This window comes from Pan paniscus, chromosome 11 (genome assembly GCF_029289425.2).
Source record: "Pan paniscus chromosome 11, NHGRI_mPanPan1-v2.0_pri, whole genome shotgun sequence".
In the NCBI taxonomy this organism is placed as follows: Eukaryota; Metazoa; Chordata; class Mammalia; order Primates; family Hominidae; genus Pan; species Pan paniscus.
This window is the reverse complement of record NC_073260.2, coordinates 17,044,452-17,071,382: the sequence shown is the minus strand read 5'-3', so window position 1 is coordinate 17,071,382 and position 26,931 is coordinate 17,044,452. Positions and strand designations below refer to the sequence as shown.

Genomic DNA, 26,931 nt, shown 5'->3' with positions numbered 1-26,931 from the left:
CTGTTTTCTTTTTTTCTTTGAAAAATTTTATTATAAACATGATGCTTTGATATACATGCAGTGATATGGTTACATACATGCAAATTAACATACCATTATCTTACATAGTTACCTCCTTTTTTTTTTTTTTTTTTTTTTGCGAAAGCACATAAAATCTGTCTTAGCAAAAAATCCAGAGTATAATACAATATTACTAACTATAGTCCTCCTATTGTACATTAGATCTCCAGACTTGTTCATCCTACATATCTACTACTTTGTATCCTTTGATTTATATCTCTCCATTTCCTCACCACCACCACCACCCCACCCCGCTGACCCCTGCTAAGTATTATTTTATTCTCTGTGTGTATTCATCTTTTTTGTAGATTCCGCATGTGGTTAGGCATGGTGGCTCATGCTCATAATTCCAGCACTTTGGGAGGCCGACGCGGGTGGATCACTTGAGCCCAGGAGTTCAAGATCAGTCTGGGCAATGTGGTGAAACCTCTTCTCTACAAAAAAATACAAAAATTAGCCAGGCATGGTGGCATGCGCTTGTAGTCACAGCTATTCAGGATGCTGAGATGGGAGAATCACCAGAGCCCAGGGAGGTTGAGGCCTGTAGTGAGCTGAGATTGCACCACTGCACTCCAGTCTGGGTGACAGAGTGAGGCCCTGTCTAAAATACAAACAAGCAAACCCCCACCCTGAGATTCTGCATACAAGTATAATCATGCAGTATTTTTCTGTGTGTGGCTTATTTTGCTTAGTGTAATGTCCTCCGGGTTCATCCATGGCAAATAGCAAGGTCTCGTTTTTTAAGGTTGAATAATATGCCACTTTATACACAAACACACACACCCATACATGCACCCACATCATTTCTCTATCCACAGACACTTTGGTTGTTTTCATATCTTACCATTGTGCATAATACTTTCTTCTTTATTTTTATTTCTTATTGTTTTTTTGAGATGGAGTCTCCCTCTGTCACCCAGACTGGAGTGCAGTGGCATGATCTCAGCTCACTGCAGCCTTGTCCTCCTGGGTTCAAGCAATTCTCCTGCCTCAGCCTCCCAAGTAGCTGGGACTATAGGCACTTGCCACCACGCCCAGCTAATTTTTGTATTTTTTTTTTAGTAGAGATGGGATTTCACCATGTTGGCCAGGCTGGTCTCGAACTTTTGACCTTGGGTGATCTGCCCACCTTGGGCTCCCAAAGTGCTGGAATTACAGGCATGAGTCACCACGCCCAGCCTGTTTTGTTTTGTTTTGTTTTTAAAGTATTAAGGTTAGAAGTTTCTGTCTAAATACAACTTTAAATGCTTCCTATAAGGTTGTTTATTTATTTATTTTAGAGATAAGGTCTTGCTTTGTTGCCTAGGCTGGAGTGCAGTGGCACAATCATACCTCACTGTAACCTTGAACTCCTGGGCTCAAGTGATCCTCTCGCCTTGGCCTTCCAGAGCGCTGGGATCACAGGTGTTGAGCCATCGTGTCTGACTTGAGTTTTTGACATTGAATATTTTTATTATGGTCATTTCTCAATATTTAAACATTTCCATTATGCATTTCTTTATAGCCCATGAGTGTTTATTAAGAAGTGTTTAAAGTTTTTCAAACAAATGGTTGTTTTGGGGTTAGCTTAATTCTACTCTGTTCAGAGGGTATGTTCTATATGATATAGATTCTTTTATTTTTGTTGAGATTTGATTTGTGTGTAAAACATGGTTGTTTCATAGAAGGTCCAAGTGTGCTTGAGAATAATGTATATTCTTTTTTTCTTGGGTGTATTGTATTAGATCAAATTGACTAATTTTATTGATCAACTTTTCTGTTTTTTTATTTGCTTACTTATCAGTTATCAAGGAACGTACATTGAACTCTCCTAGTATGCTTGTAGATTGATCAGTTTCTCCTTTTTTGTTGTTTTTTATTTTGAGACGGGGTCTTGCCCAGGCTGTAGTGCAGCAGTGCAATCACAGCCCACTGCAACCTTAATCTTCTGGGCTCAACTGATTCTCCTACCTCAGCCTCCCAAGTAGCTGGGACTACAGGCACACACGGCCATGCCTGGTAATTTTTGTATTTTTTGTAGGGACTGGGTTTTGCAATGTTTCCCAGACTGGTCTTGAACTGCTGGGATCAAGCAATCTGCCCACCTCAGCCCCACAAAGTGCTGGGATTACAAGTGTAAGTCACTGTACCCAGCCAGTTTCTTCTTTTAATTCTATTAATTTTGAGGCTATCTTATTGATATATTTAATCTTAGAATTGTTATATATCTTTCTGGTGAATTGTTTCTATTATCATTTTGAAGTTGTCTTCATGATTTCCAATAGTGAATTTTGTCTTAAAATCTTTTTTGTTTGATGATAATGTAGCTACACCAGCCTTCTTTTGACTGATGTTTGCCAGGCTTATAATTTTTCCATCCCTATACATCAAACTTTCTGTGATCTTTTATAATTTTTAAAAACCGTCATGTTATATTCAGCTAGATTTTTAAAAATCTTACTGAGAATCTCCCACTTTTAACTTGTCATTTTGATCCATTTATATTTATTGTAGTCACTGCATATTTGTGTTATTATTTTATTTTGTACTTTCTTTCTTTTTTTTGAGACAGAGTCTCACTCTGTCGTCCAGGCTGGAATGCAGTGGTGCAGTGTCGGCTCACCGCAACCTCCGCCTCTCAGGTTCGAGTGATGCTTGTGCCTCAGCCTCCCGAGTAGCTGGGACTACAGGCATACACCACCATGCCCAGCTAATTTTTTGTATTTTTAGTAGAGATGGTGTTTTGCCTTGTTGGCTAGGCTGATCTCAAACTCCTGGCCTCAGGTGATCTGCCCGCCTTGGCTTGCTAAAGTGCTAGGATTACAGGCATGAGCCACCATGCCTGGCCTTATTTTGGACTTTCTTTATATCATGTTTTTTCCTTTTTTCTTTTTTTTAAATGCATATTTAAAAATTTTTTTTATTGATACATATTTGTACATACTTATGGGGTATATGTGATGTTTTGTTACATGCATAAATGATTTAAGTTAGGGTATATGGGGTATCCAGCATCTCAAGCTTTTATCATTTTTATGTGTTGGGAACATTTAAAGTTCTTTTAGCTGTGTTGAAATATTCCTTTTTTTCCTTTTTTTCTTCTTCTTTTCCCATTAGATTAAATTTCTTTATCCCTCTCTCTCTCTTTTTTAAATTCTGCTGATTTGGAAGATATACTTTTAATTTATTATTGTTTTGATGGTTACCCTTAACTAATTTTTTAACCTTTTTATAGAAATAAAAAAGCACTGTAGGAAAGTGCAGCTGTCATAAATTTCACAAGCTGAAATCACTTACAGCACCCAGATTAAAAAAACAGAACATTCCTAGCATGTCAAAAGTCCCCTTTGTGCTTCTTTCTAGTAAGTACTTACCCTTGACCCTTTGCAGATAACTATTATTCTGACTTCTGGTAGCATGGATTAGTTTTCTCTGTTTTTTTACTTTTCAGTTTATATTCTCATATCTGGCCTTTGTACTGTACAGTTTTGTTTTCTTGTGTCTGGCCTCTGTGTTCAACATCATGTTTGTGAGACTCATTTAAATTTTTGTGTGTAGTTCATTCTTTCTCATGGTTGCATAGTATTTCATTCATAAATATTACTATTCATTCCAATATTGACAGGCATATCTTTAAATTATTAATGTGCATATTTGGTTTTAAAAGTTCAAAGTTGAAGATATTATTTCAGTTGCTTCTGGCTTCTGTTGTTGCTCTTGGAAAGTGTTCTAAGTTTTAATCCTTCATGGATAATTTGTCTTTTCTCTTGGGCGTTTATAAAGATCTCTTTGTCCTTTGTTTTCTGCAGTCACAACATGTCTAGGTGTGAATTTACTTTTATTGTCCTATTTGAAACTTGTGTTTCTCAATCCGAAGATCCACATCTTTTTTTTTTTTTTTCTTTGATCTGTCGCCCAGGCTGAAGTGCAGTGGCACTGATCTCGACTCACTGCAACCTCCACCTCCCGGGTTCAAGTGATTCTCCTGCCCCAGCCTCCCGAGTAGCCGGGATTACAGGCACACGCCACCACGCCCAGCTAATTTTTGTAATTTTAGTAGAGATGGAGTTTCACCATTTTGGTCAGGCTGATCTTGAACTCCTGACCTCGTGATCTGCCTGCCTCGGCCCCACAAAGTGCTGGGATTATAGGCGTGAGCCACTGCGCCCAGCCCCACATCTTCTATCAGTTCTGAAAAAAAACCTAAGCCATTGGTTTCAAAGCATAATGGTAACATGGGCAAATAAATGTTTTTAAAAATCACTCTGTTGCTTACCAGTTGTTTACTTTGGACGAAACATTTAAATGGCTTGTGCCTTAGATTTCTCATCTGTACCATGGGGACAATACTAATCACTATTCTTCCTACCTCAGAGAGCTATCTTGGATAGCAAGGAGGAGAAAGTACTTGAAATTGCATTGCAAGTTATAATATGCTACCCAAATAGTACAGGATTGAGTTCACTGTAGATGTTCAACAAAATTTATTGAATGAATCTCAATAAATATTTGTTGAATGTTTAATGAATAAACAGTGTAAATATTGTTTAAAATTTTATTGTTTTTCTCCTTCCCCATTCCCTATAAAAGAAATGCAAGAATATTTGCATCACTCACAGAAATTATCTATGTATACACATAGAATGTATATGAAAAATCACTACGATGATTTAGACATAAAATGAAATTATATTCAGCTCCCAATGCTGTTGATTTTCTAAAATATAAGCCATTGTCTCTACCATTGGTAGTGTTTAATGTCTGTAAACTACTATTGTTCCTTTTGTCTGTACTCTACCAGCCATCAGATATTGTGTGCATATCCTTGTCTTAGTGTTCATTTTTTAATGAATTAATGTATTTCCTGTCTCTCTAATTAGATTTTGTGGAGATGGGCTAGTGAAAAGTTCATGGGTTTAAAATTAGGCAGATCTGGAACCAGATCTTGACTTTTCCATTTCCTGACCTGTGACATTAGGCAAATAGCTTTACCTTTCTCATCTTCTGTTTACTTTTCTGAAAAGTAAGGGATTAATTTAGTTATGGATTCCCTGCCATGTGAATAGTGTTCTTTTAGGTGTTTGAATGACTTAATTTGTATCCTTGTAGCAACCTTGCAATATAGATGTTACTATTCTTTTACAGGTAGGGAACTTGATACTCAGAAAGATAACTTGCCTAAGGTCATAAAGCTAGTATGCATTATAGCCAGACTTCTAACGTGGGGTGTCTGATTATAAAGTGTGCTCCCTCACTAGTATCTGAGAAGGTGTTTAGCACAGTTGACACTCAGTTAATATAGGGTCTTTTTTAGTGGAGTGATAATGTTTTATAATTTTCTAACACTTGACATTTTTCCCTGTACATAGTAGGTACTTCTTCACCAATTGCTTATTGGCTCTATTTATGCTGCTGTTGTTTTATTCACTGAATGTTCACTTTTTAGCCAAAGGGAAAGGACAGTCCCAAACCAGAGTGAATATTAATGCTGCCTTGGTTGAGGATATAATCAACTTGGAAGAGGTGAATGAAGAAATGAAGTCTGTGATAGAAGCACTCAAGGATAATTTCAATAAGACTCTCAATATAAGGACCTCACCAGGTTAGTGACTGAACCAATGTTCTGGGGAGGGATGTAATGGAAAGAGCATGGGTTTGGCAGAGTTGAGTTTTAGTCCCAGCTTTGCCATTTACTAACTGGTGGCCATGGGCAGTTACTTTGCTTTTCTGGTCCTTGGTTTTCTTGTTTGATTCTTAACTTACAGCTTTGGGGTGGTAGTTAAAATAAATGAGGTAACGTATTATGGTTCTAGCATAGTGCCTGGCGCATAGTTAACACTACATTTATTTATCCATGCTGCAAATTTTTGTCTACTTTGGAACTAGGCATTGTGCTAGTGCATAGTAGTAAACAAAAATAGGTATTGTCTTTGCTATCATGGAATTATACTCTCAGAAAAATGAGATTTTTATTATGAATGTACTATAAACACATCTAGGTATTTAGTCTCATAGTAACTGACATCTTTGGTCCAATTTTTCCAATTTGTCCTGTTTGGCAGTTCTTGTCCCTTACTGGGAACCAAATGGATACAGACCTGCCCACGTGAGGCATTTCTATACCCCTGAGCTTGACCAGGAAGATTCCGTTTGGGTTAATAGCTTCCTGAAAGTGGCTTTTCTAAGTGGGAAATGTCAGAACTGTCTAGGCCAACTGTTTGCAGATGTGATGGAGAAGTGAGTTGTCAGCTGATGGTGCAAGCAGGCAGGAAAAATCCAATTGCTGTTAAATTAGCCTTTTGCAAATTGTCATCATCCTAAAGTCAAACCTGGGACCCCCCTCTTAAGGTACCTGTGGGAGCTTGGGCTGCTTCTACTCACATCTTGATTAGGATAGTTCATAAGAAAACTAGAAATATTTCGCTCTTAAGAAAACCAAGTGAAAAATACAGCTCCACTTATAAACACTATCAGAAACACACCGAGTTCAGAGATGAGATCCAGTGTGAAACTAGAAGACTGTTCCCGTCACTTGTCAACCTTTGGGCTGGGGCATTTCTGCCTTTGCTGACAGTAGAGCGTGCCATTCAATCTCTCTCAACTGTTTATTTTAAACTTGCTTATTATTTTAGGTATGAAACTGATAAAGTGCTCTGTCTCCCCTGTGTTTTCTGGCCTGTTAACATTCTGCAGCCGAAACCAGAGAGCAGTTTGAGAGGAGCTCAGGGAGAAATGTGATACTTAAAATTAGCCAGCAAGCTCCACTCTTGTTGAACTTAAAAAGATGATGGGCCTGGAAAGAGGTTGGGAGTGTAATTTGTTAAATGTTAACCTCTGAGAAAATGAGGGGCAGGAATGAGGCTGAGGGAGATTCTCGCTGGGGACAGATTGAGGGAAAAGGATTTGATGCATTATGTCGATATGGATTTAGGAATGGTAACCACCACAATTGCATTCTGAAAAGCCTGTGTTGGGACTTCTGCGGCAAAGGATCTTATGGCAAATCAGGAAGACTGAATTAAGATCCATTTCAAAAGGCCTCCTGTTGGTATTTCCTCTTTCCTTTCTCTTCAGGATTATGTTTGTATAACGTTCTATATAGAACTTGGGGCCATGAAGAGACTGGGTGAAACAGACTAAACTTAACTAGTCTCTTTTGCCAGATTCTTCCATTTTATCTTTCATTACCATCTGAACCAACAGGTACTTTTCCCCCTACCTTTTCCTCTTTCTCACAGCAATTTCTATCTCCCAGATAACTGACACCTTTGAACAGTTGTCTAGATACAGGTTTATTTGTTTATTCATTGTTGTCCTCTTCCCTTTCATCCATCCATGCATACATTCATTTATCGTCAAAGCATTATTGAGCACTTTTTCTGTGCTGATTAATATGTGCTGTGGATACAGAGAGAAAATATATTGTCCCCACCTTCCAGAAGCCTAGAACCTGATGTGAAGGGTCAAACAAGTAAACCAACATGTATAAAACTATACAGCAAAGCTGAGTGGTGAAGACCAAATGACTTTGGAGTTGGTCAGACCTGGGTTTGAATTCAGGTTCCATTAAGAGCTGTTGTGATCTTGGGCAAGTTACTCTGTATGCCTCAGTGTCCTTGTCTATAAGGTAGAAATAATAATAACTATCTCATAGAGTTAATATGATATTGACAGCAAATACATTATAGAAAGCATTTATCATGATGTCTTGCTTATAGGAAGTATTCAGTAAATATAGGCAGTTATTATTATGGAAATGTGCTTGGATGCTGGGGGCTTGTAAAAGGGGTTTATAATCCAGCCTAGGAGATCAGACAAGATTACTGAGATTAGATGCCACTGTATCTGACTGTTAAGGAATGAGCAGGATTTATCTGAACAGAGAAGAGTGTTCTCAGTAGAAGGAAAAATATATGCAAGGGTCCTGAAGCAAGACAGAACAGAGTTTATTAGAGAATATTAGAGTGTATTAGAGAAATTAAAACACAGAATGTCAAGAAGTAATAATAGTCAGCATTTACTGGGACACAGTTTAAATGCTTTTCCTACATTCTGTCATTTAGTATTCATAAAAACCCTATGAAATATAAGTACAATTTTTTTTTTTTTTTTTTTTGGAGTCAGAGTCTTGCACTGTCACCAGGAGTGGAGTGCAATGGCGCGATCTCGGCTCACTGCAACCTCCTTCTCCCAGGTTCAAGCGATTCTCCTGCCTCAGCCTCCCAACTAGCTGGGATTATAGGTGCCCACCACCATGCCCAGCTAATTTTTTGTATTTTTAGTAGAGACAAGGTTTCACTGTGTTGGCCAGGCTGGTCTCAAACTCCTGACCTCGTGATCCACCCGCCTCAGCCTCCCAAAGTGCTGGGATTACAGGCGTGAGCCACTGTACCCGGTGAGATATAAGTACAATTTTTATGTCCCATTTAGAAATCAGGAAACAGAGGCCAAGAAGGCTGAAGGGGTCTACCCATGGTCACACAATCAGAAAGTGGCAGAATTGGTATTTGAACTCAGGTAATTGGTCTTCAGAATAACAAAGACTTTTACCATTATACCTCCTGGACTTTTCCAGGTTGAAGCCACTGCTGTCAGCAACCTTCTGTCTTATGATGACATTGAATCTGGTTGAGTATCTCAAATCAGATCTTTGGGCCACAGTATGGTACTGCATTATTCTAACAACATATTGCCAGGACAACTCCAATTTGTTTAAGACTCCATTTCCCCCCTTTTCTCTTTGTGTCTCAGAATGAGCCATCCTTGGGTGGTTCCTACTGTGAATAGTAAGGTTTTTCTTCTAGTTCTCATTTGCATGGGAAATAAGGGAGTTTGAATAATGCCTCTTTTCCATCTGTAACTGTAGCTTTATTGCTTGCCTTCTTGCCATTTTTGAAAATTTTTCCCAGGGTTTTCCAGAATTTAGATGCAGATAAAGATTATATCCAGGATAATAGGAAAATGTTAATAGTTTTGTTGTTGTTGTTGTTGTTGTTGTTTGTTTAATGGGCTAGTTTCTAAAGGGGATCTAAGTACCAAAATGAAGGGTCGTATTAGCAAATGGTTCCAAATCTGGCTGTGTCAGAATAATGTGGTGAACCTAAAAAAAAAATTACAAGCTTCCCCAAATCACAGGCTCCGAAGCCTCTGCAGAATCAGGATTTCTCCAGGGTGGGGCCCAGGAATCTAATTTTCAAAGCTCCCTGGTGATTCTGATGCACAGCCGGATTTGAGTTCCATTTGTAAGGGAAAGAGCCTTGACTGAAATCAGAATTAAGCACACCTGAGTTTGGGTCTTGGCTCTTGTTTTTCCTCTTGTTACCCCTATGATCTTGGCCTGTTTATTCTTCCCAAGTCTTATTTCCTCATCTGTAAAGTGGGGGTAATAATGCAGTGTTACAGGGTTGTTGTAAGGACTAAAAGGGATAATAAGAGGTACCACTTTAATGCATATTTTTTGGTGTTTATTGTATACTCCATTGTTTATATTTAGTTAGACTCCTTTAGCTACAGTCCTCACTCTAATCCTCTAAGGTAGTTATTTTTTGACTGAATTGGAAACCAAGGCACAGAGAAGATAAGTAACTCACCTGAGGTTTCATAGCAAGTAAATGACAGAGTTGCTTGTGAGGGTGATCAGCTGTTTCCAGTTTTAGTTCTAAAAGCCCTGTCAGAAAATTCTTCAGCTCCAGGCAAACCAGGATGGTTGGCCACCCTAGTTGCTGGTGACGAATTCCAACTTAGTTCTGTCAACATTTCAAGCTTTTCTATCACGATACTGCTGTTCCTGTGAAAGCCCCTTGTACACTCTTGTCACATTGATAAGAATCCCTAAATGTTTGTTGAATCTGAATTATTATTATTATTTTGAGACAAGATCTCACTCTGTTGCCTAGGGTGGAGTGCGGTGGCCAGTACAGCTCACTGTAACCTCTACCTCTTGGGTTCGAGCAATCCTCCCACCTCAGCCTCATTGCTGAGTAGCTCATCTTCCAGGCACATGCCACCATACCTGCTAATTAAAAAAAAATGTTTTTGTAGAGATGTGGTCTTGCTGTTTTGCACAGGTTGGTCTCAAACTACTGCCCTCAAGCATTCCTCCCACTTCACTCTCCCAAAGCTCTGGGATAACAGGCATGAGCCACTGCATCCAACCTGAATCTGAATTAGATAGGACTTAGATTTGGGGCTACTAAGGTTCTTTGGAATTCTAAAACTCTGTAATTTTTCTTTTAGGATCCCTTGACAAGATTGCTGTGGTAACTGCTGATGGGAAGCTTGCTTTAAACCAGATTAGCCAGATCTCCATGAAGTCGTCACAGCTGATTTTGGTGAATATGGCCAGCTTCCCAGAGGTAAGATGGCCTTGCTAAAATCTCTCTCCGTGGTCTCTTTTGGAATGGAGGAGACTGGGTCATATCAGGAGGAAGTGTTCCCTCAGCTTAGGATGAAACAAGAGAGAAGACATAATAAAGAGAACTTAAGGATAAGGCAAAGCTCTTTTCCTGTTGCCAGATTCCTTTTCTGTTAAACTCAGATGCTACAGAGGCTAGGTAAGTTGTTTGAATACCCAAACGGGTCCCATCTAAGAAAAACAATACTGGAGATGCAGTGATTGGTGCTTGGCCAGCGTGAAAAGGCTCTGGTGAGCTGGAGAGCCTGTACCTTGTGTGAGTGGAATGCCTCTGCCCAGCTCCTGCTGATCATTGCCAGGCACATTGTAGGCCTGGTAATCAGTGTTACCTGATACTACGATTTTTATTTCCAGAAGAAGCTAGTAACACAAATTTTTATGTGACATCTTTATTCTGTAAATGTTGATGACTAATTTGAGTTTTTTTTGTAAAGACTATGAAGCAAATAAAACAATATTTTAATGGGCCAAATGTGGCCTGAGGGCCACCAATTTGTGACCTCTGCATTAGTATTTGGAGCAGACCCTCCAGGAAGTCCTTTTATACTAGACTGACCATTGCAGAATATTGCATGGAGCACAGTGCTTCCAAAACTGGAAGGTGGGTTGTATTAGGTCATTGCATCTTTGAAGCTTTATGATTTTAAGTGTAGTTGAAGAAGGTAATTGGGCTTTTTGTTATTGGTCCACTAGGAATTGGCCTGGATTAGGAGTCTTAGAGTACCTGGAATCCGGTCCCATCTCTACCACCAACTGGCTGTTTGACCTTGGGCAAGTTGCTTCACTCTCTGGGCCTCCATTTCCTCATCTGCTAATATAAGGTGAAGGAATCCTCCTGTTCTTATTGTCTATTTCAGTAGTTGTATTCCAAAGTCATAGACCAAGATTGGACCTGTTGTATTTGATAAACTAGGCTAGAGATAGGAGAAAGGGAAAGCCCTTGCTGTGAACACACTGTTTCAAATCAAAGGGCTCTGATAGCTAATGGGCCAGGCACACCTGTGGGTGTGCTGTTACCACTCCCCTACTCCATTCTCCATACTACAACCAGAATGAGTTTTTGAAAAATATATATTGTGCCAGGCGTGGTGGCTCATGCCTGTAATCCCAGCACTTTGGGAGGCTAAAGTTAGAGGATCACTTGAAGCCAGGAGTTCAAGACCAGCCAGGGCAACATAGTGAAACCCTGGCTCTACAAAAATTTCAAAAATAAAAAAATTAGTGAGGTGTGATGGCACACACCTGTAGTGCTAGCTACTCAGGAAACTGCAGTGGAAGGACCGCTTGAGTCCGGGAGTTTGAAGCTGCAGTGAGCTATGATCATGCCACTGCACTGCAGCCTGGGTGACAGAGCAAGACCTTGTATCTTAAATAAACAAGGAAAAAAAATATATGTCTAAAAGATTTTGTCAGTTGTCATTCCCATGCTTTGCCTTTATTGGTGGCTTTTAGCAATCTTTAAGAAACAGTCCAAAATCCTCACTGTGGCCAAGAAACAGTCCAAAATCCTCATTATGGCCTAGATGGCTTTGCTTGATCTTGCCTCTGTTTTTTCAGTTTTGCCAGTCTTGTGCCACTGTCATCCTTGTACAATGCTTTAGCCACATTGGTCTTTCAGTTCCTCAAACACACCAAACCCTTTGCATCCTTAGAGCCTTTGCATATCCTGTTCCCATTGCATGGAACAGTGTTGCATGGCTAATTGCTACTTACATTTTGGATCATGGCTTAAACGTCACTTTCTTAAGGAAGCCTTTCCTGACCTCTCCAATCTAAATTATTCTTCCACACTAAGTTCTCCTATACAGCACAATTCTTTTTCTTTATTGCACTTATTACTAGTGTACATTTGTGTACACATTTATTTTTCATCTCACTTTTACTAGAGTGTAAGCTTGGAATGTAGGAATGTCTAATTTGCTCATTGTGTCCAACACCAAACAGTGCCTGGCACATGGAACCATTTGGTAAATTTTCCTTGAATGGATGAATACCTGTTATTAGGTTGATAAAAGGGAGGCACTCATTTCTGGTGTTAGTGAGGAACAGAGAAATTGATGAAAAGGGAACTGTCAACTGTTTCTCTTTCTGGGCCCCTCTGAACCACTGAGGCCTCTCCTCCTTGTTCATCTAATCCCATAGGCACTGTGGGCCAATTTAGGGAATAGCCTCCTAATTACACAGCTTGAAGACCTCATCAGGCAGATTGCTTTTCAGAGCCAGCCACTTCTTTTATTAAATAGCAAATGGCATTCACAGAAGAAGCACCTGATTGGCCACCAGAGCATCTTATGAAGCAGGAGGAGATATTAACAGCTTAATTTTTTCTTAGGAAGTTGGGGTATATCTTCATTTTTCAACTCAGACATCTTTGCCATTTGTTCAAGTTGAAATTCCATGGGTTTTGAAAAAATCCTTAGAAGTATATCAGTAGAGAGGTTCATTTACAGGAACAGAATGAGGAAGTGTGAGTTACATTGTCTTTTGAATTCCTTTATCTCATCTGTTGTATATATTAAACAAATAGCTCTAACTAAAGATTTCCTTCCTCCAGCTTCGAAGCTGACCGTAGAGTACCCAGGTTCATAGCTTTAAAATGCTGAGCTAATCCTCTCTGTGTTTATGTAATTTCTGTTTCACATACAGTTGGCTTTCTTTCCAAACCTGAGCATTTCCGTGTCATGCTGTAGTGACACGATGCAGATTTACATGCATGATCCTTTTGAATGCATTGAAGACAGAAAACTGTGTTGCATTTGTTTAACATGTGTCCTGCTTGATAAATGATACACATAGTTGCTGCCTTCCATAAACTTGCCTGCAGCTAGAGTTAATGATGGGAAAGAAAAGAAGGGAATAAAAACCACAGCATGATTTGAACAAAACAAGCCAAATGAAAAAAAAATAAAAATAAAAAACCACGCACAACTCTGCAGGCACCATTATTGCTCTTGTGGAAGGAAGAAAATGAATGTGTATTGATTGTCTGCTTTGTCGCTAGTCTCTTTCTCATGTTTTGTTTCCTATGATCAGCACAGGTACTCTGTAAAATTAGGCATTATTTATTTCATTTTATAGATGAGGAAACTGAGACTCAAAGCAGTAAAATATTTCCACTAGGTTTACACTGTTGTGACAGAGCCAGGATTTGAACATATCTCTGTTGGACGTGAAAAAGCCTGTGCTCCTTTCACCATTCATTTGTTAATTCAGCACATATTTTTTGAGTCCTTGCAAGTGATTAGTTTCTATTTGAGGTGCTGGGAATTCACTGATTATTAAGACAGACTATGTGTCTACTTTCATAGACTACATTCTAAGGACTTACTGGGATATGAAGAAAATGGAAGGCCAGTAATTGATATGGCACTAGCAGAGTTGACTTGAATCTAAATTCTCAAGGACTTGTTCACCTGTCTACAAAAGTCTTATTTTGTTGTTGCTATTTAGCACAGATTAGCTTAGAATAACAAAGGCAGACACTACTAATTGATGACATCACTCTTCTCTGCCTGACGCCCAGATGAGATTTGTGATTTTTCTCAACACTACTCCAAGCAGCCACAACCAGTTAGTTATGTCATCATTTGAGAGCAACCTGTTTGCCCTGTGATACTGTCGAGCATCCTTTCCGTGAAGGGATGATGCATAAAAGATGGAAAGTCTATAGGAATGTATGCCCCTTTAGTCTGAACTAAAGAGTTTTTCAGATGTCATATGAGAACATGACTAATTCCCTGAGGTTCTGTGTCCTACCATGTCAAAGGAAAATATATGTAGAATTCAGTAGGTTTCTTTGTAAAATGAAACTTTGATTCATGATTTTTCTGCATATGAAAAGATACAGAAAAGTTTAAGTATAAAATAAGATTTTGAGCCATTTATACATGAGGTAAAGGAAGTGAGTTTTTCTAATACATCTGAACCAGATCACTAATATATTCAATCAACAAGCTTTTACTGAGCACTTACCATGTACCTGGCACTCTAACTTGTACTGGGAAGATGTAAATATTGAAGCATAGTTCCTGCCCAGCTTGGTGTCGGTAGTCGGTGCCCTAGTGCCTGTAGGGGAAGGTTGTATGGAAACACTTGGGTCAGCTTGTGAAAGGGAGGTAGTGGTGATGGGGTGTTACAGTAGTGATTATCAGTCATTCATGAGAAGCTATAGTAGAGGATTGAAAGACTTAAGAATGGACTACCCCTTCACAATGGAGATTCTCTCTTTATTGTTAACTTTAGAATCTGTTTTTTTTTTAAGGAAGATGGCATTTCTTTTGCAGAGAAAAATTAATTTTATTTCTTTATTCAGCTCTTTTATTACCTTGAGTATAACCTTTATACCGCAAACATAATTCCAAATTAAATTTGGCTATTTAAGAAAAATATCAGGCAAGGCGTGGTGGCTCATGCTTATAAAATCCCAGCACTCTGGGAGGCTGAGGTGGGTGGATCGCTTGAGCCCAGGAGTTTGAGACCAGCTTGGGCAACATGGTGAGACCCCATCTCTATAAAAAATACAAAAATTAGCCAGGCATGGTGGTGCAGACCTGTAGTCCCAGCTCTTCTTTCTTTTTTTCCTCCTGCAGCTACTTGGGAGGCTGAGGTGGAGAGTCACCTGAGCCTGGGAGGTCAAGGCTGCAGTGAGCCGTGATTATGCCACTGCCCTCAAGCCTGAGTGACAGAGTGAGACCCTGTCTCAAAAAAAAAAAGAAAAAAGAAAAAGAAAAGAAAAATCAAATCCTTAATGTTATAATTACTGAATGCATTGAGCTTGGGGATCTGGAAAAAAGTAAAGGGAGAGCAGCATCATTGGATTAAATCCCTATTCAGTCTCCTCTTAACTCTGCCAGTAACTGGAAGTTTGATGGATGGGAGTCCTCAAACCACCTCTCTTGGGCTGTCAGGGAAGACCATGTCTACTCTTGGGGGTGTGACCCTATTCTACAAGTTCCTCTTCACATAATGAAGAGACTTGGTTATGTCAGAAATCCCTTCCAGCTCTAATAATCTGTGGCCAGAGGTACTATTTTAAGAATGTACTATTTTAGGTAGTGGCCACAATGTTAGATTCTGTGTACAGCCTCCCAAGAGGATTCTTCACGTGTATGTGGAAGTTCTGGTTTGTCTTTGTGACCTTATAGTAACACCTCAGGTAGCCGTAGCAATAAGGTTATTTAAAAATGAAATGAAAGAGTTTTATGGGCAGAGAACCCAGAAAAGTAAAATAGGTGTATATCAACCGCCATTCATTTAAATTAGAAAGTCTAGGAGGAGCTCAAGTGCAGGAATTGGCCTTTGAATCCAAGTGATGTGGATTGTCTCCGGTCAAGCCTAAAATTCTTTGAAAATGTCAGAGGCTTTGTTTTCATGAGTTCCACATTGTCATGCCAATGAAAGGATCTCTAGGATTGCATACAGGGTATAGTTATAATGTTGCTTGAGTGTGAGGTGAGGCACTTTGGGGAATGGGTGTGCCAGTGTGCCAGCTGGCACATTAGTGAGCAAACTGTCAGAGAAACCCCTGAAGGATGTTGGGCAGGTTAGCAGTACATCAGCTACATGAAGACATCAACTCCACCTTGTTTGAGAGTTTTATGCATTCTTACCTTTATATAATAAATGTATATAATATGTTTATATAACTGCCCTTGCCTGAGTCCCTATGTCCCAGGCACAGAGCAAGATGCATCGCTCATGTTATTTCACTACCTCTCTGAGGTTTAGGGACCACATGGTCTCAGATGATGAAATATAGGTTCAGAGAGGTCAAGCATATGCCCAGGGTCACATGGTTACCAGAGCTGGGATGTGAACTGAGATCTTTCTGACTCCAAAGCCCATGCTTTAAGCTAGTATACCACACTACCTTTGCGGGAGCATATACCAGCAGAGATTCATTGCTCATTCCAAAATATGAGTGAGTTTGGTGTGAGTGCAGATGCGAATGAGTTAAATTTATTTACTCATTCCAAATCGGCACTGGTATATTTTGAGTGTAAAATGTCAACTGGATTTTTTTACGTATGAAATCTTTCATCTGTCTTTACACCAATCTTTGCAGAGACCAGCCCCCCTCCCATGAGGATTTATTGTGGTTTTGATCTGTGTTGCCTCAAACCATTGAAATCTTTTCAAAGAAGCAGAGCTGTTTTCTTTTTATTTTTTCTTCTTTCTTTTTTTCCTCCTGCAGTACAGTGGTACCAGGAGTGGACATAGTTTGCTATTCAGCTTGATCAAAGCACTCTACACCAATGTAACTTCCTGATCTTACTGGTAACAGAACTAAATGTTTCCATGTTCTGCCAAGATGGGTTGCCAGTTATCGACAGAGGGCTTGCATCTGGTAATAATTATTTACTAATTCTGTTTACCTTTTGATCTGGTTTTCAGTGTACAGCTGCAGCTATCAAGGCTATAAGAGAAAGTGGAATGAATCTGAACCCAGAAGTGGAAGGGACGCTAATTCGGGTACCCATTCCCCAGTAAGTTTGGCTGAAATTCACATATTTTGATGAAATGGGGTGGTTGTCCTTGGAAGGAAACCAACAAACACCCTACTATACCGTTAGGCCAATAACATACCTTACCTGCACCTTTCACCGTGGCAAACATCTTTTGAGATCACTTTAGTGATTCAGAAATACTTATTGAGTGCCTGTTATGTACTAGATGTGAGGTTTGCAGCAGTAAGCTTGAGAATTTGTTGTCCTTACATAGTTTACATTCTGGTTGGGAAGGTAGGACAAATAAATAAAATCATTCCAGATAATGAAATGCTATGAGGAGAGAAAAGACAGTGGGATCCAATAGAGAGTGACTTGGTAAGGATGATGGTGGCAGGGGCACCTGTAGCCTGAGAAGACTCTTTATGCAGGTAACATTTTTGCTAAGAGCTAAATGATGAGAAAGAACCAGCCTAGGGGAGAGCATTTTGGGCAGAGTGAACAGCAAGCAGAAAGGCCTCCAGTTTGAAAAGACCTTGACACTGGTAGTCTCTAACTTATGTTCTTTGAAGAGCTATTTTTTTTACATTAGTCCTTGCTAGTCGAAGAATTTTAAGCTGAGAACAGAATATTGTTAATTATATAAATATATAGAACTTAAAGTTTTAAGTGAATAAAAATGTTCATTTTTAAATTTAAAAAAAGAAGAGAAAATATAAGACCTTGACCTTTTTGAGAAAGAAAAAAGCCAGTGTGTGTGAAATGCAGGGAGAGGGTGGTAGGAGAGGAGGTTGGACTAGTCAGTAGAGGCTGATGGTTTAGGCATTATAAGTCATGGTGAGTGTTTGGGCTTTATTCTCACTGTGATGGGAAGTCAGTGGAAGGATTTAAGCAGGGGAATGACCTGATCTGATGTTGACTATGTGAGGGTCTCTCTGACTGCTGGTTTAACAAATGGACTATAGGGGGACAAAGTGGACACAAGGGGAACAGTCAGGAGGCACCTGCAGCAGTCCAGGTGAGACACATCTTCTCAGATTCCATAGCAAAAGATTTAAATCCCTATTCCTACACAGTGCCTCATATATAGCAAGGCCCAAATAAGTGTTGAATTAACTCGTTCAGTCTTTCAACAAATATTTATTAAGTACTAATGACATGCCAGATACTTTCTTAGTTGTTGGAATATAGCAGTAAACAAAACAAACAACAAAAAGTCCCTCTCTTCCTCAGGCTTCCCTGATAGTTGCATAGGCACAGTAAATAAGTACGTAATGGAATGTCAAGTGATAGTAAGGACAATGAAGAAAAACAAGCAAAGTAAGGGGATAGGGAGATTTGGGGCTTTTATTATGGATAGGGAGGGTCATGAAGAAAGGGACTTTTGAACAAAGACCTAATGAACAAAGCTTCCAGATAACTAAAAGGGAAATGGAGTTGAACACTAGTTGAGTGTCTTTTAGTGCCACACATTATCCTGTATTCCTTTACATATATTACCTCATTTGTCTAATCCCTGTCAAGTAGGTTTTTTCCTAGTTGTGGAAATTTAGGCTCATATCTTTGAAGCCACACAGCTTGTGCTGAAGCTGGGACCCAAACCCAGGTTTAGTTGATAACAAAGCCTCATGATGTACCCATACCCATGCAGACAACAAGAATCAATCCCAACACGGGGAGTCCAGAAACTTTCCACACTGAACTTTTTCCTGCCTCGTGGCCAGAAAATAGCTGTCTTATTCCATTGTGTTCTCAGTACTCTGTGAGGCTGAATTAACACTCTGCTTTGAAATCATGTGAATTGGGAACAATATAACCTAACGTTTAAGAAGCAGATAGACCTAGGTTCAAGTCTTTCTGCTTGAACCAGATAGTTCAAGTTTGTTTGGCAAGTTCATTGATTTGCTTAGTGAATGTTCTGAGAATGTATATGTGCCAGGCTCTGTGCTGGGGATGTATAGACGTGATGTATGCCTTCATGGAGCTCACAGGCTGTGTGCCAGGCCTCTTGTTTGTATTGCCTCCAACTTACTTATGGAAATTACTAGGACCCACATTTATAGATGAAAAATGTGAAGTTCAGAGAAATTAAGGGACTTGCCCGAGATCACATGACCAGTAAATGGCAGTCAGGATTTGAAGCCTGAGTTTTTCTGTTACCTTTCTCCTGCATTTTCTGTGTAGATGCGTAATTCTGGAAAGTGCTAAATGTACACATGGACGTTAGAAGCAAGATTTACAAGAGTAATAGATAGTAGTCAGCAGGCTTATTTTCTAGTTTTTGCTGTCCTGTTTGTGAAACCTTGGACAGTCACTTAACCTCCCTGAGCCTTGGCTTCCTCACATGTCAGATGAAGGGGTTGTTCTTAGTGGCCTGCCAGGTCCTTTCTGAAGCTCCAAAATACTGTGGGGCTATGAATTTGTGCTACTAAATGCTCATTGCTGATTTGGATTCTTCTTACGGTGACTCAGTTGTGTATCACATTTTTCTTTCAAAGATCTGGTTGACATAACATGCATTTCTGCAGCCCCGCAAGAGTAAATGATCACTGTCAGTGCATTGTATGTAAGTTTGAAAGATCAGTGAGTTTAACTCGAATTTCCAAAGATAGGAGGATCTGTTACATTATTTTTTACATTATTTTATTTTGGTTAATGGGTGTAATCCAAGAGAAAGTTGATGGACCAAAACCGTCTGCTCCTGCAAACCTCATTTTTTTATATACTTTCTTCCCTTTGACAAGGTGGTGGGGTCATGAGGCCCCTTACTGAATTATAACGTTTGGTAGTTTTCCAGATAAAAAATGAATGATCTGTTCTTTATTATAGAGGCTGTGTTACGTGAGAGGATAAAGGTTGATTTATAAGTAAGAGGATCGAGGTTTTCATTTGGTTTTAGCAGTGACTTCCATATGACTCTGGGCACAGCGCCCTAGTTGCTTGCTGCCTTCTAGTTCCTTATTTGTAAAATAGGTTAGTGCATAATGATAAGCAGAGATGTGGTGAGATTAATAGAGAAAATAAATTAAGTGGTATGATTTCCTTAAACTATATAAACATAAGATATTACTTCAGTAAACTTTTAATTTTCTACATATTATATAATTTTAGGAGAAAAGGATGGAGGGAAGAAGGGAACTAATAGGTCGAGCACCTACTATGTGCCAGGAATGGTTAGGTGCCTTACATATTCAGGAAAGCAGAAAAGTATGATGGTTAAATTTTGCGTTGGTGTCACATAAGCATGAAATTGAGTTCCAACATTTCCTGCTTTTTAGCTGTGTGACAGTGGCACCTGTCTCTGCCTCTGTGAATCTCAGGCAGCTCATCTGTGAAATGATAATTTACAGGACTTGCCATATATGCTTATTGGGAGATTTCAGTGAGATAATGTACATGAAGCTTTTGATGCTTAGTAAGCACCCAATTAATGCTAGCAAATATGCTGTTTCCATCATCCCCTTTCACAAATAGGAGCATCATTCCTTTTTAGGGATGAAGAAAATGAGATTCAGAGAGGTGAGGCATTGGTTCTGGGTCACACAGCTGGTAATTGACAAAGCGGTGAGGAGGAAAATAACACATCATATCTTAAGTTGGGACTTTGAGGGGTAGGGGAAATAGGAAGCATACATTCTTAAGATCAGTTTCTTTTTTTTTTTTTTTTTTTGAGATGGAGTCTTACTGTGTCGCCCAGGCTGGAGTGCAGTGGTGCGATCCCAGCTCACTGCAGCCTGCGCCTCCCAGGTTCAAGCAATTCTCCTGCCTCAGCCTCCCAGGTAGCTGGGATTACAGGCGCCCGCCACCACGTCTGGCTAATTTTTGTATTTTTAGTAGAGACGGGATTTCACCATGTTAGCCAGGCTGGTCTCGAACTCTTGACCTCAAGTGATCTGCCCACTTCGGCCACCCAAAGTGCTGGGATTACAGGTGTAAGCCACTGCGCCTGGCCCCTAAGATCAGTTTCTGATTATAAAAGTTTGAGTTTAGTTCTAGGAAAATTTGCCTCCTCTGATTGATCCTGATTCTTCCACTGCCTAATGATAGTCTGTAGGTTTGCTTTTTTGCCTTAACTCTGGATACCCAGAACTAAATTTTATTTTCAATTGAAGCAGATCTCACCTATTACCTCACCCTCATTACATTCCTCTGATTCTTATATTCTTATTTAAATGAGTCTACTGAGTATGTGACTCTTAACTATAATCTGCCTCTGATCTTTTGGGGAAGTAGGTAAAAGATAAATCCTAAATCAATAACAGGCCAGGCTTGGAGCCTGAGTGGTCCTTATCATCAAGACCTCTTTTTACAGCCTCTGAGACTCAGCTCTGCGTGGCTGTTTGCGAGTTTTTTTTTTTATCGTGGCTGTCTCCTCAGGTAAATAACCATTGAGTCTTAGGGGCTCTGGATTATATCTTTTCCCACTGACAATGTGGATAGCTTTTGTTTGCTTCTCTGGCAGTGATTTTTATTTAGATAAGTTAGTCAACTGGATTGGTTTTTTTGGGACATTCCTGTTAATGGAGATATACTGAAATAGTTTCTTCTATTTTTCCAATTCATGTAATTACATTTTAGGTACCATTTATCAACCACCTAAACTAGAGGTATAATGCCTGGAAGTGTTGAGCTGAACACTTTACAATTTCTCCCCAAATTCTTACAACACTATGTGGTGAAGAGACTATTTTAGGCTCATTTGACTGATGAGAGTCCTGAAGCTCATAGAAGTTGATGCCCAATATCAGATAGCTAGTAAGTGGCAGAAGCAGGGTTAGAATTGGGGTCTTTGTCACTGCCTTTCTTCCTGTTCCTGTCTCCTGATAGAAGATTTATCTGGAATATCAGTCTTTTCACTCCTTAATCAGGGGCCCTGAAAAGTTTTGATCAGGGGTTCATTTTGTTCAGGCCAGGTTTCTGCCTCCACCTTATTCACATCATCATTATGCCCCTAAGCAAATAAACAAATAAGAATACACTCCCTTACTCATTGTTTTACCAAATGTCTATGGGAAAACCACACTAAGTAGAATAGTGGTGCTTTGGTTTGAGATTGCTGAGTTCATGCCTGGCTTTAAATAATGCTATAAGGAAACTGTGAATTCACCCAGGAAACAAAACTACAGATGATTGACTCATTCCTCACCAAGTTTGCATCTTTCCTTGATTGTCTTCCGATTCCTTCATCAGCATCTCTGTTGGTTTTATTTTAAATAAAATTACATAAAATATTTAAATGAGGCTAAGCACAGTGGCTTACACCTGTAATCCCAGCACTTTGGGAGGCCGAGGCAGGCAGATCACAAGGTCAGAAGTTCAAGACCAGCCTGACCAACATGATGAAACCCCATCTCTACTAAAAATACAAAAATTAGCTGGGCATGGTGGCGTGCGCCTGTAATCCCAGCTACTCAGGAAGCTGAGGCGAATCGCTTGAACCCGGGAGGTGGAGGTTGCAGTGAGCCGAGATCGTGCCATTGCACCCCAACCTGGGCGACCAAGTGAGACTCCATCTCAAAAAAAAAAGAGAAAATGCCTCCATCCTTTTCTCCTTAGGGAACCACTTTTAGTACCTTGATTTTCTAGATTTTTTCCAATGCAAAGTCAAGCATATGTCTGGTATCTCCTTCATTTTTCTTGTAATGATATGGGATTATACTATACATAGTGTTCTGTACCTAAAAAAAAAAACTTAACAGTGTGCCATTGCTCTCTGTTATGAGAATTCTTCCTCACTCTTTTTCTAAAGGTGTACTATTGGCATTTTACACTTACATTAACCAGTTCCCAAGTGTCAAGTATCTTAGTTTAAATTTTTTCTCTTTTGCTAACCATGTCTCAATGATTTTCTAAGGCCTACTTCCTGTTCTGCTGGGAGTGGGAAGTGGTGGCATGGGGACCGTAATTGGGAAAGAAGTGAATGCAGAATGTGGGGGATGCTGTGGCTCTTGCCCTTGATTGAGTGCTTGTTTGCAACATCACTGCATAGTACTGCGCTTCTTAGAGACATGGACATTTCAGGGCCAGAAAACCATCTGCAACACACCCAAGTGACCCCTCTGTTGGTACTTAGACCCAAACTTGATGTGGTTCTTTTAGGAAACCCGATTGGTATTTTAATGCCTCCCCTCGCTCACTGTATGGCAATAATAATATTAAGGAAAGTGACTGTTTACTGAGTGCATACTGTATTCTAGGCTCTATACTCTATGATTGAACTCATTCTGTTCCCTATTTCTTATACATGAGCAAAGTCAGCCCGAGTTGTTAGGTAACTTGCTTGGGTTTATTTAGCTAGTAAAGGTAGAGTTGAGCAGGATTCAAACTTGGGTCTGTTTTACTTGTAAGTCTGTATTCTTGCATCCATGGACTTCTGAGAGTACTTTCTGTTTTTGTTTTGTGTTTGCTTCTTCGTTTTTGTAGCAAAGGACAGCAATTGGCATTTTTAAGTTTAATTATATAATAACCCAAACTATGTGGAACATAATTTACAAAGCTCAAGTCAGGATGCCTAATCTCACAGTGAACTTGTCTGCCACTTTTTGGTTCAAGAGGCAGTCTGGAATACAGGGTATTTATTTATTTTTACTCAACTTTATCAAGGTATAACTTATATACAATAAAATGAATCAATTTCAAGTATATGTGATGATGGCTTTTGACAGATATATGTGTCCCTGTGACTACTACCCCAATCAACACATAGAGTTCAGTCACCCCAAAAAGTTATCCTCTGCCCCTTTGCATGTCAGTCTTCAATCCTCTTCCTCTGGTCCCGGACAACCACTTGTCTGCTTTTATGAGGATATAGAGTTTTTATGCTGAAATGTAAAACTTCTAGGACATTCGTAAATTTACTCAACAGACATTTATTGAATACCTATTATATGCCAAGCATAGTGTTAGACACTGATGATAAAGTAGTGAATAAGCCAGACAAAACCTTTGCCCTTAATGGAACATTTACTGGGGAGATGGTTAACAACACACACATATAGTTTGTATGTGTCGGATGGTCATATTTTTCTCTCTGTAGAGAAAAATAAGGCAGTAAAAGGAAATAAAGCATGCTGTGAAGATGGGGATAGTGGTGGTTCAATATTAAGTAGATGTTCATGAAGTATTCAGAGGAAGGTGATACTTGCAGAGAATTGAGGGATGTACAAGAACAAACCATGCCTATATCCAGCACTGAGGCAGAGGAAGCAGAAAGTGCAAAGGCCCTGAGGTGGGAGTCTACCTGGGATGTTCAAGGAACAGCAAGAGGGCCATGTGCCTGTAGCAGAGTGAGTGAGAAAAGAGAAATAGAAGATGAGGGCCAGGTGCAGTGGCTCATACCTGTAATCCCAGCACTTTGAGAGGCTGACGTGGGTGGATCACTTGAGGTCAAGAGTTTGAGACCAGCCTGGTCAACATGGTGAAACCCTGTCTCTACTAAAAATACAAAAATTACCCAGGCATGGTGGCATGTGCCTGTAATCCCAGCTACTCAGAAGGCTGGGATTTTTAGTAGAGATGGGATTTCACCATGTTGGCCAGGCTGGTCTCGAACTCCTGACCTCAAGTGATCCACCCATTTCAGCCTCCCAAAGTGCTGGGATTACAGGCGTGAGCCATTGCACCTGGCGGAAGAGAAGATTTTGTCCATATTTATTTTCAGGTGCTACTGGACATCTAATTGGAGAGGTCAAGTAGGCTGTTGGATATATGGACCTGAAGTTCAGAGGACAGATGTGGGCTAGAGAGATAAATTTGGGAATCAGGAACTTGTAAAGGAGGCCACGAAATTAGATGAGATTACTTTAGAGATTAAATATAGATAATGAAAAGAAGAGGTTTGGGGACTAAGCCTTGGACACTTCAAGGTTTGGGGATCAGAGAGATGAGGAAGAACCAGCAAAGAAGACTGAGAACAGGTGGCCAGTGAGGTAGGAGGAGAACTAGGAAAGTATAGGGTCCTGGAAACCAAGTGAAGAAAGTATCTCAAAGAGGGGAGGGAGTGATGGGGTCAAAGAAGGTAAGATCTGAGATTATTGGACTTAGCAACATAATTTATTGATCAATTAATCTGTCTCTGTGGTTAGTCAGAGATTGATGGGCTTTGGGGTTAGACAGACCTGGCTTCAAATTCCTGTTCTGTCACTGTGGGTATGTCAGCTTGGGTCTTCTGAGAAGCAGATGCCAGGATGGAATTAGATGTGCAGCAGATGTCTGGGAAAGACAAAGGGGAGAGGGAGCAGGAGTAGATCTAGTGCAGGTGTGATACTGGTGGAGAAAGGGAAGGAAGAGGGTTGTGGGGAGGGAGACTCACACTGCAGTACAGCCAGGCTGATGGGGCATTCCTGAGCAAAGATTGCCCCTACAGCAGCCTGTAGGGGCTTAAGAACCTGGCTTTAGTACCTCTGCCATGCATGGTCATTGACTGGGAGAAGCACAGTGGATGTGGCCTCAATGTGATCTCAGCAGGAATGTCACAGTGGATCAAGGTGTGGGGGCTGGAAGCTGTCAGGCATCTGTACCCCTCACAGCAGGTTCTCCTGGAGGGTGATCTGAGCAGCATACCTTCATGCCCACTGCAGTGAACTTGGGCAAGTTGCTTAATTTTTTGAAGCTTCAGCCTCCTTATCTGTAAAATCGGAGTAGTATTTATGGTTTTGAAGAGTAATAGGATATTATATGTGAAGCTCATAGTGTGAAGCCTGGCATATCATAGGTACTTAAATTTTAATTCCTTTATCTTAGAGTATTTGTTATTATCTAATCCTCCTGGTTAAGGGGTTCTTGGAAATGTCCTTTTCCTGATTATTTAGGAGTAAAACTAATAAGTAATATTTTATTTCTGTTTGCTGATTTCTCTTTTAATCCTTAATGCCCTCCTTCCTTCTCTTCCTCACTAACCCCCTTCCTGAAGCCCCATGTTCTTTTTTTCCCCTATCTTTTCCTGCATTTTTACAGATGGGAGGAGTTGAGTGATTATATTGGAAGTATCTTGGAATTTAACTTGCTTGGGCATACTGTAGTTTGATTGTTAATAAGCACTTGGTTTGTTCTTTGAATATGAGTTATGTGTGAGCAAGACCTCCTGGAAGGCATATCCCAAATAAGAAAATCTAGTGACTAGTCCTGCCTATGGCATGAGAATTTCTTTACGTTCCTGAAAAAGGCAAGAAGCCTTGGCTCTCCTTGGCACTCTCAGCCCACTGAACCGCTTCCTAAAGCTTCAAGATCGTTAGATAATTGCTATCGTCATTTTCCTCTGGGCATTTTTGGGGATGATAGACTTTATGGCTAGACTAGGCTCTTTCCCCCAGACTTTGTTCCAAGTTGATGATAGGAAGGAGAATGCCACTGAGACCAGGGAGTGTCCTGGATAACAGTAAAAAAGCCTTGAGTTATAGTTCCTCGGCCTAAATTCTTTCTCACGTGTTTATTCCCTCCACCCCGCCGTCCCTCATATGCTGATGTGCAGTTTCTCACGAATGATAACCAGGTTTTTCCAGAGAGAGCAAGCTGGGTAAGGCAGAGCAGGGTGGTCCCCAGGCTGAGGTAAATGTAGAGGGGAAGCTGTGTAGCTAGGGAGAGCTGCAGTTGACAGCTGCAGGAGCCAAGGTGGCAGTCAGAAAAACTCTAAAAAGAAAACCAGGAGAAAGAGCTTTGTGCTTTTAGGCTACTTATTTCAACTCTCTGACCCTTGGTTTCCTCACCTAAAAATGGGATCATAGAATATTTACTTTTGTGAAGATTTGTTGGGAGAAGCTCCTGTGAAGGATAGAGGGGAGAAGAGAACAGGAGTAGACAGGGAGAACCTTCGGACAGCAGTATAGGTCTGACACCAGTGAAGAAAGGAAAGAAATTCAGTAAATGAGAGTTAATACTATTTTTTAAGTTGTCATGATCAGGTTAGCCATTGTTACTGAGTATTCTATGACTTTTCTGCATGGTGATTTTTTTTTTTTTTTCTTTTTGAGATACAGTCTCTCTCTGTTGCCCAGGCTGGAGTGCAGTGGCATGATCTCGGCTCACTGCAACCTC

At 40.1% G+C, this 26,931-nt stretch overlaps 1 protein-coding gene across 7 annotated transcripts in view; it reads left to right on the top strand.

Moving 5' to 3' along the window:
* MRRF (mitochondrial ribosome recycling factor) overlaps window positions 1-26,931 on the top strand; it is a 58,866-nt gene that overhangs the window by 10,231 nt on the left and 21,704 nt on the right. For 6 of the 7 annotated variants that reach the window (XM_003833118.7, XM_024930059.4, XM_008958637.7 and 3 more), the window contains 3 exons: window positions 5,486-5,641; window positions 10,276-10,394; window positions 16,847-16,938. In XM_003833118.7, the coding sequence (XP_003833166.1) occupies window positions 5,486-5,641; window positions 10,276-10,394; window positions 16,847-16,938 (367 nt within the window). The remainder of the gene's footprint in view (window positions 1-5,485; window positions 5,642-10,275; window positions 10,395-16,846; window positions 16,939-26,931) is intronic. The other variant, XM_055117663.1, reaches the window with a different exon arrangement.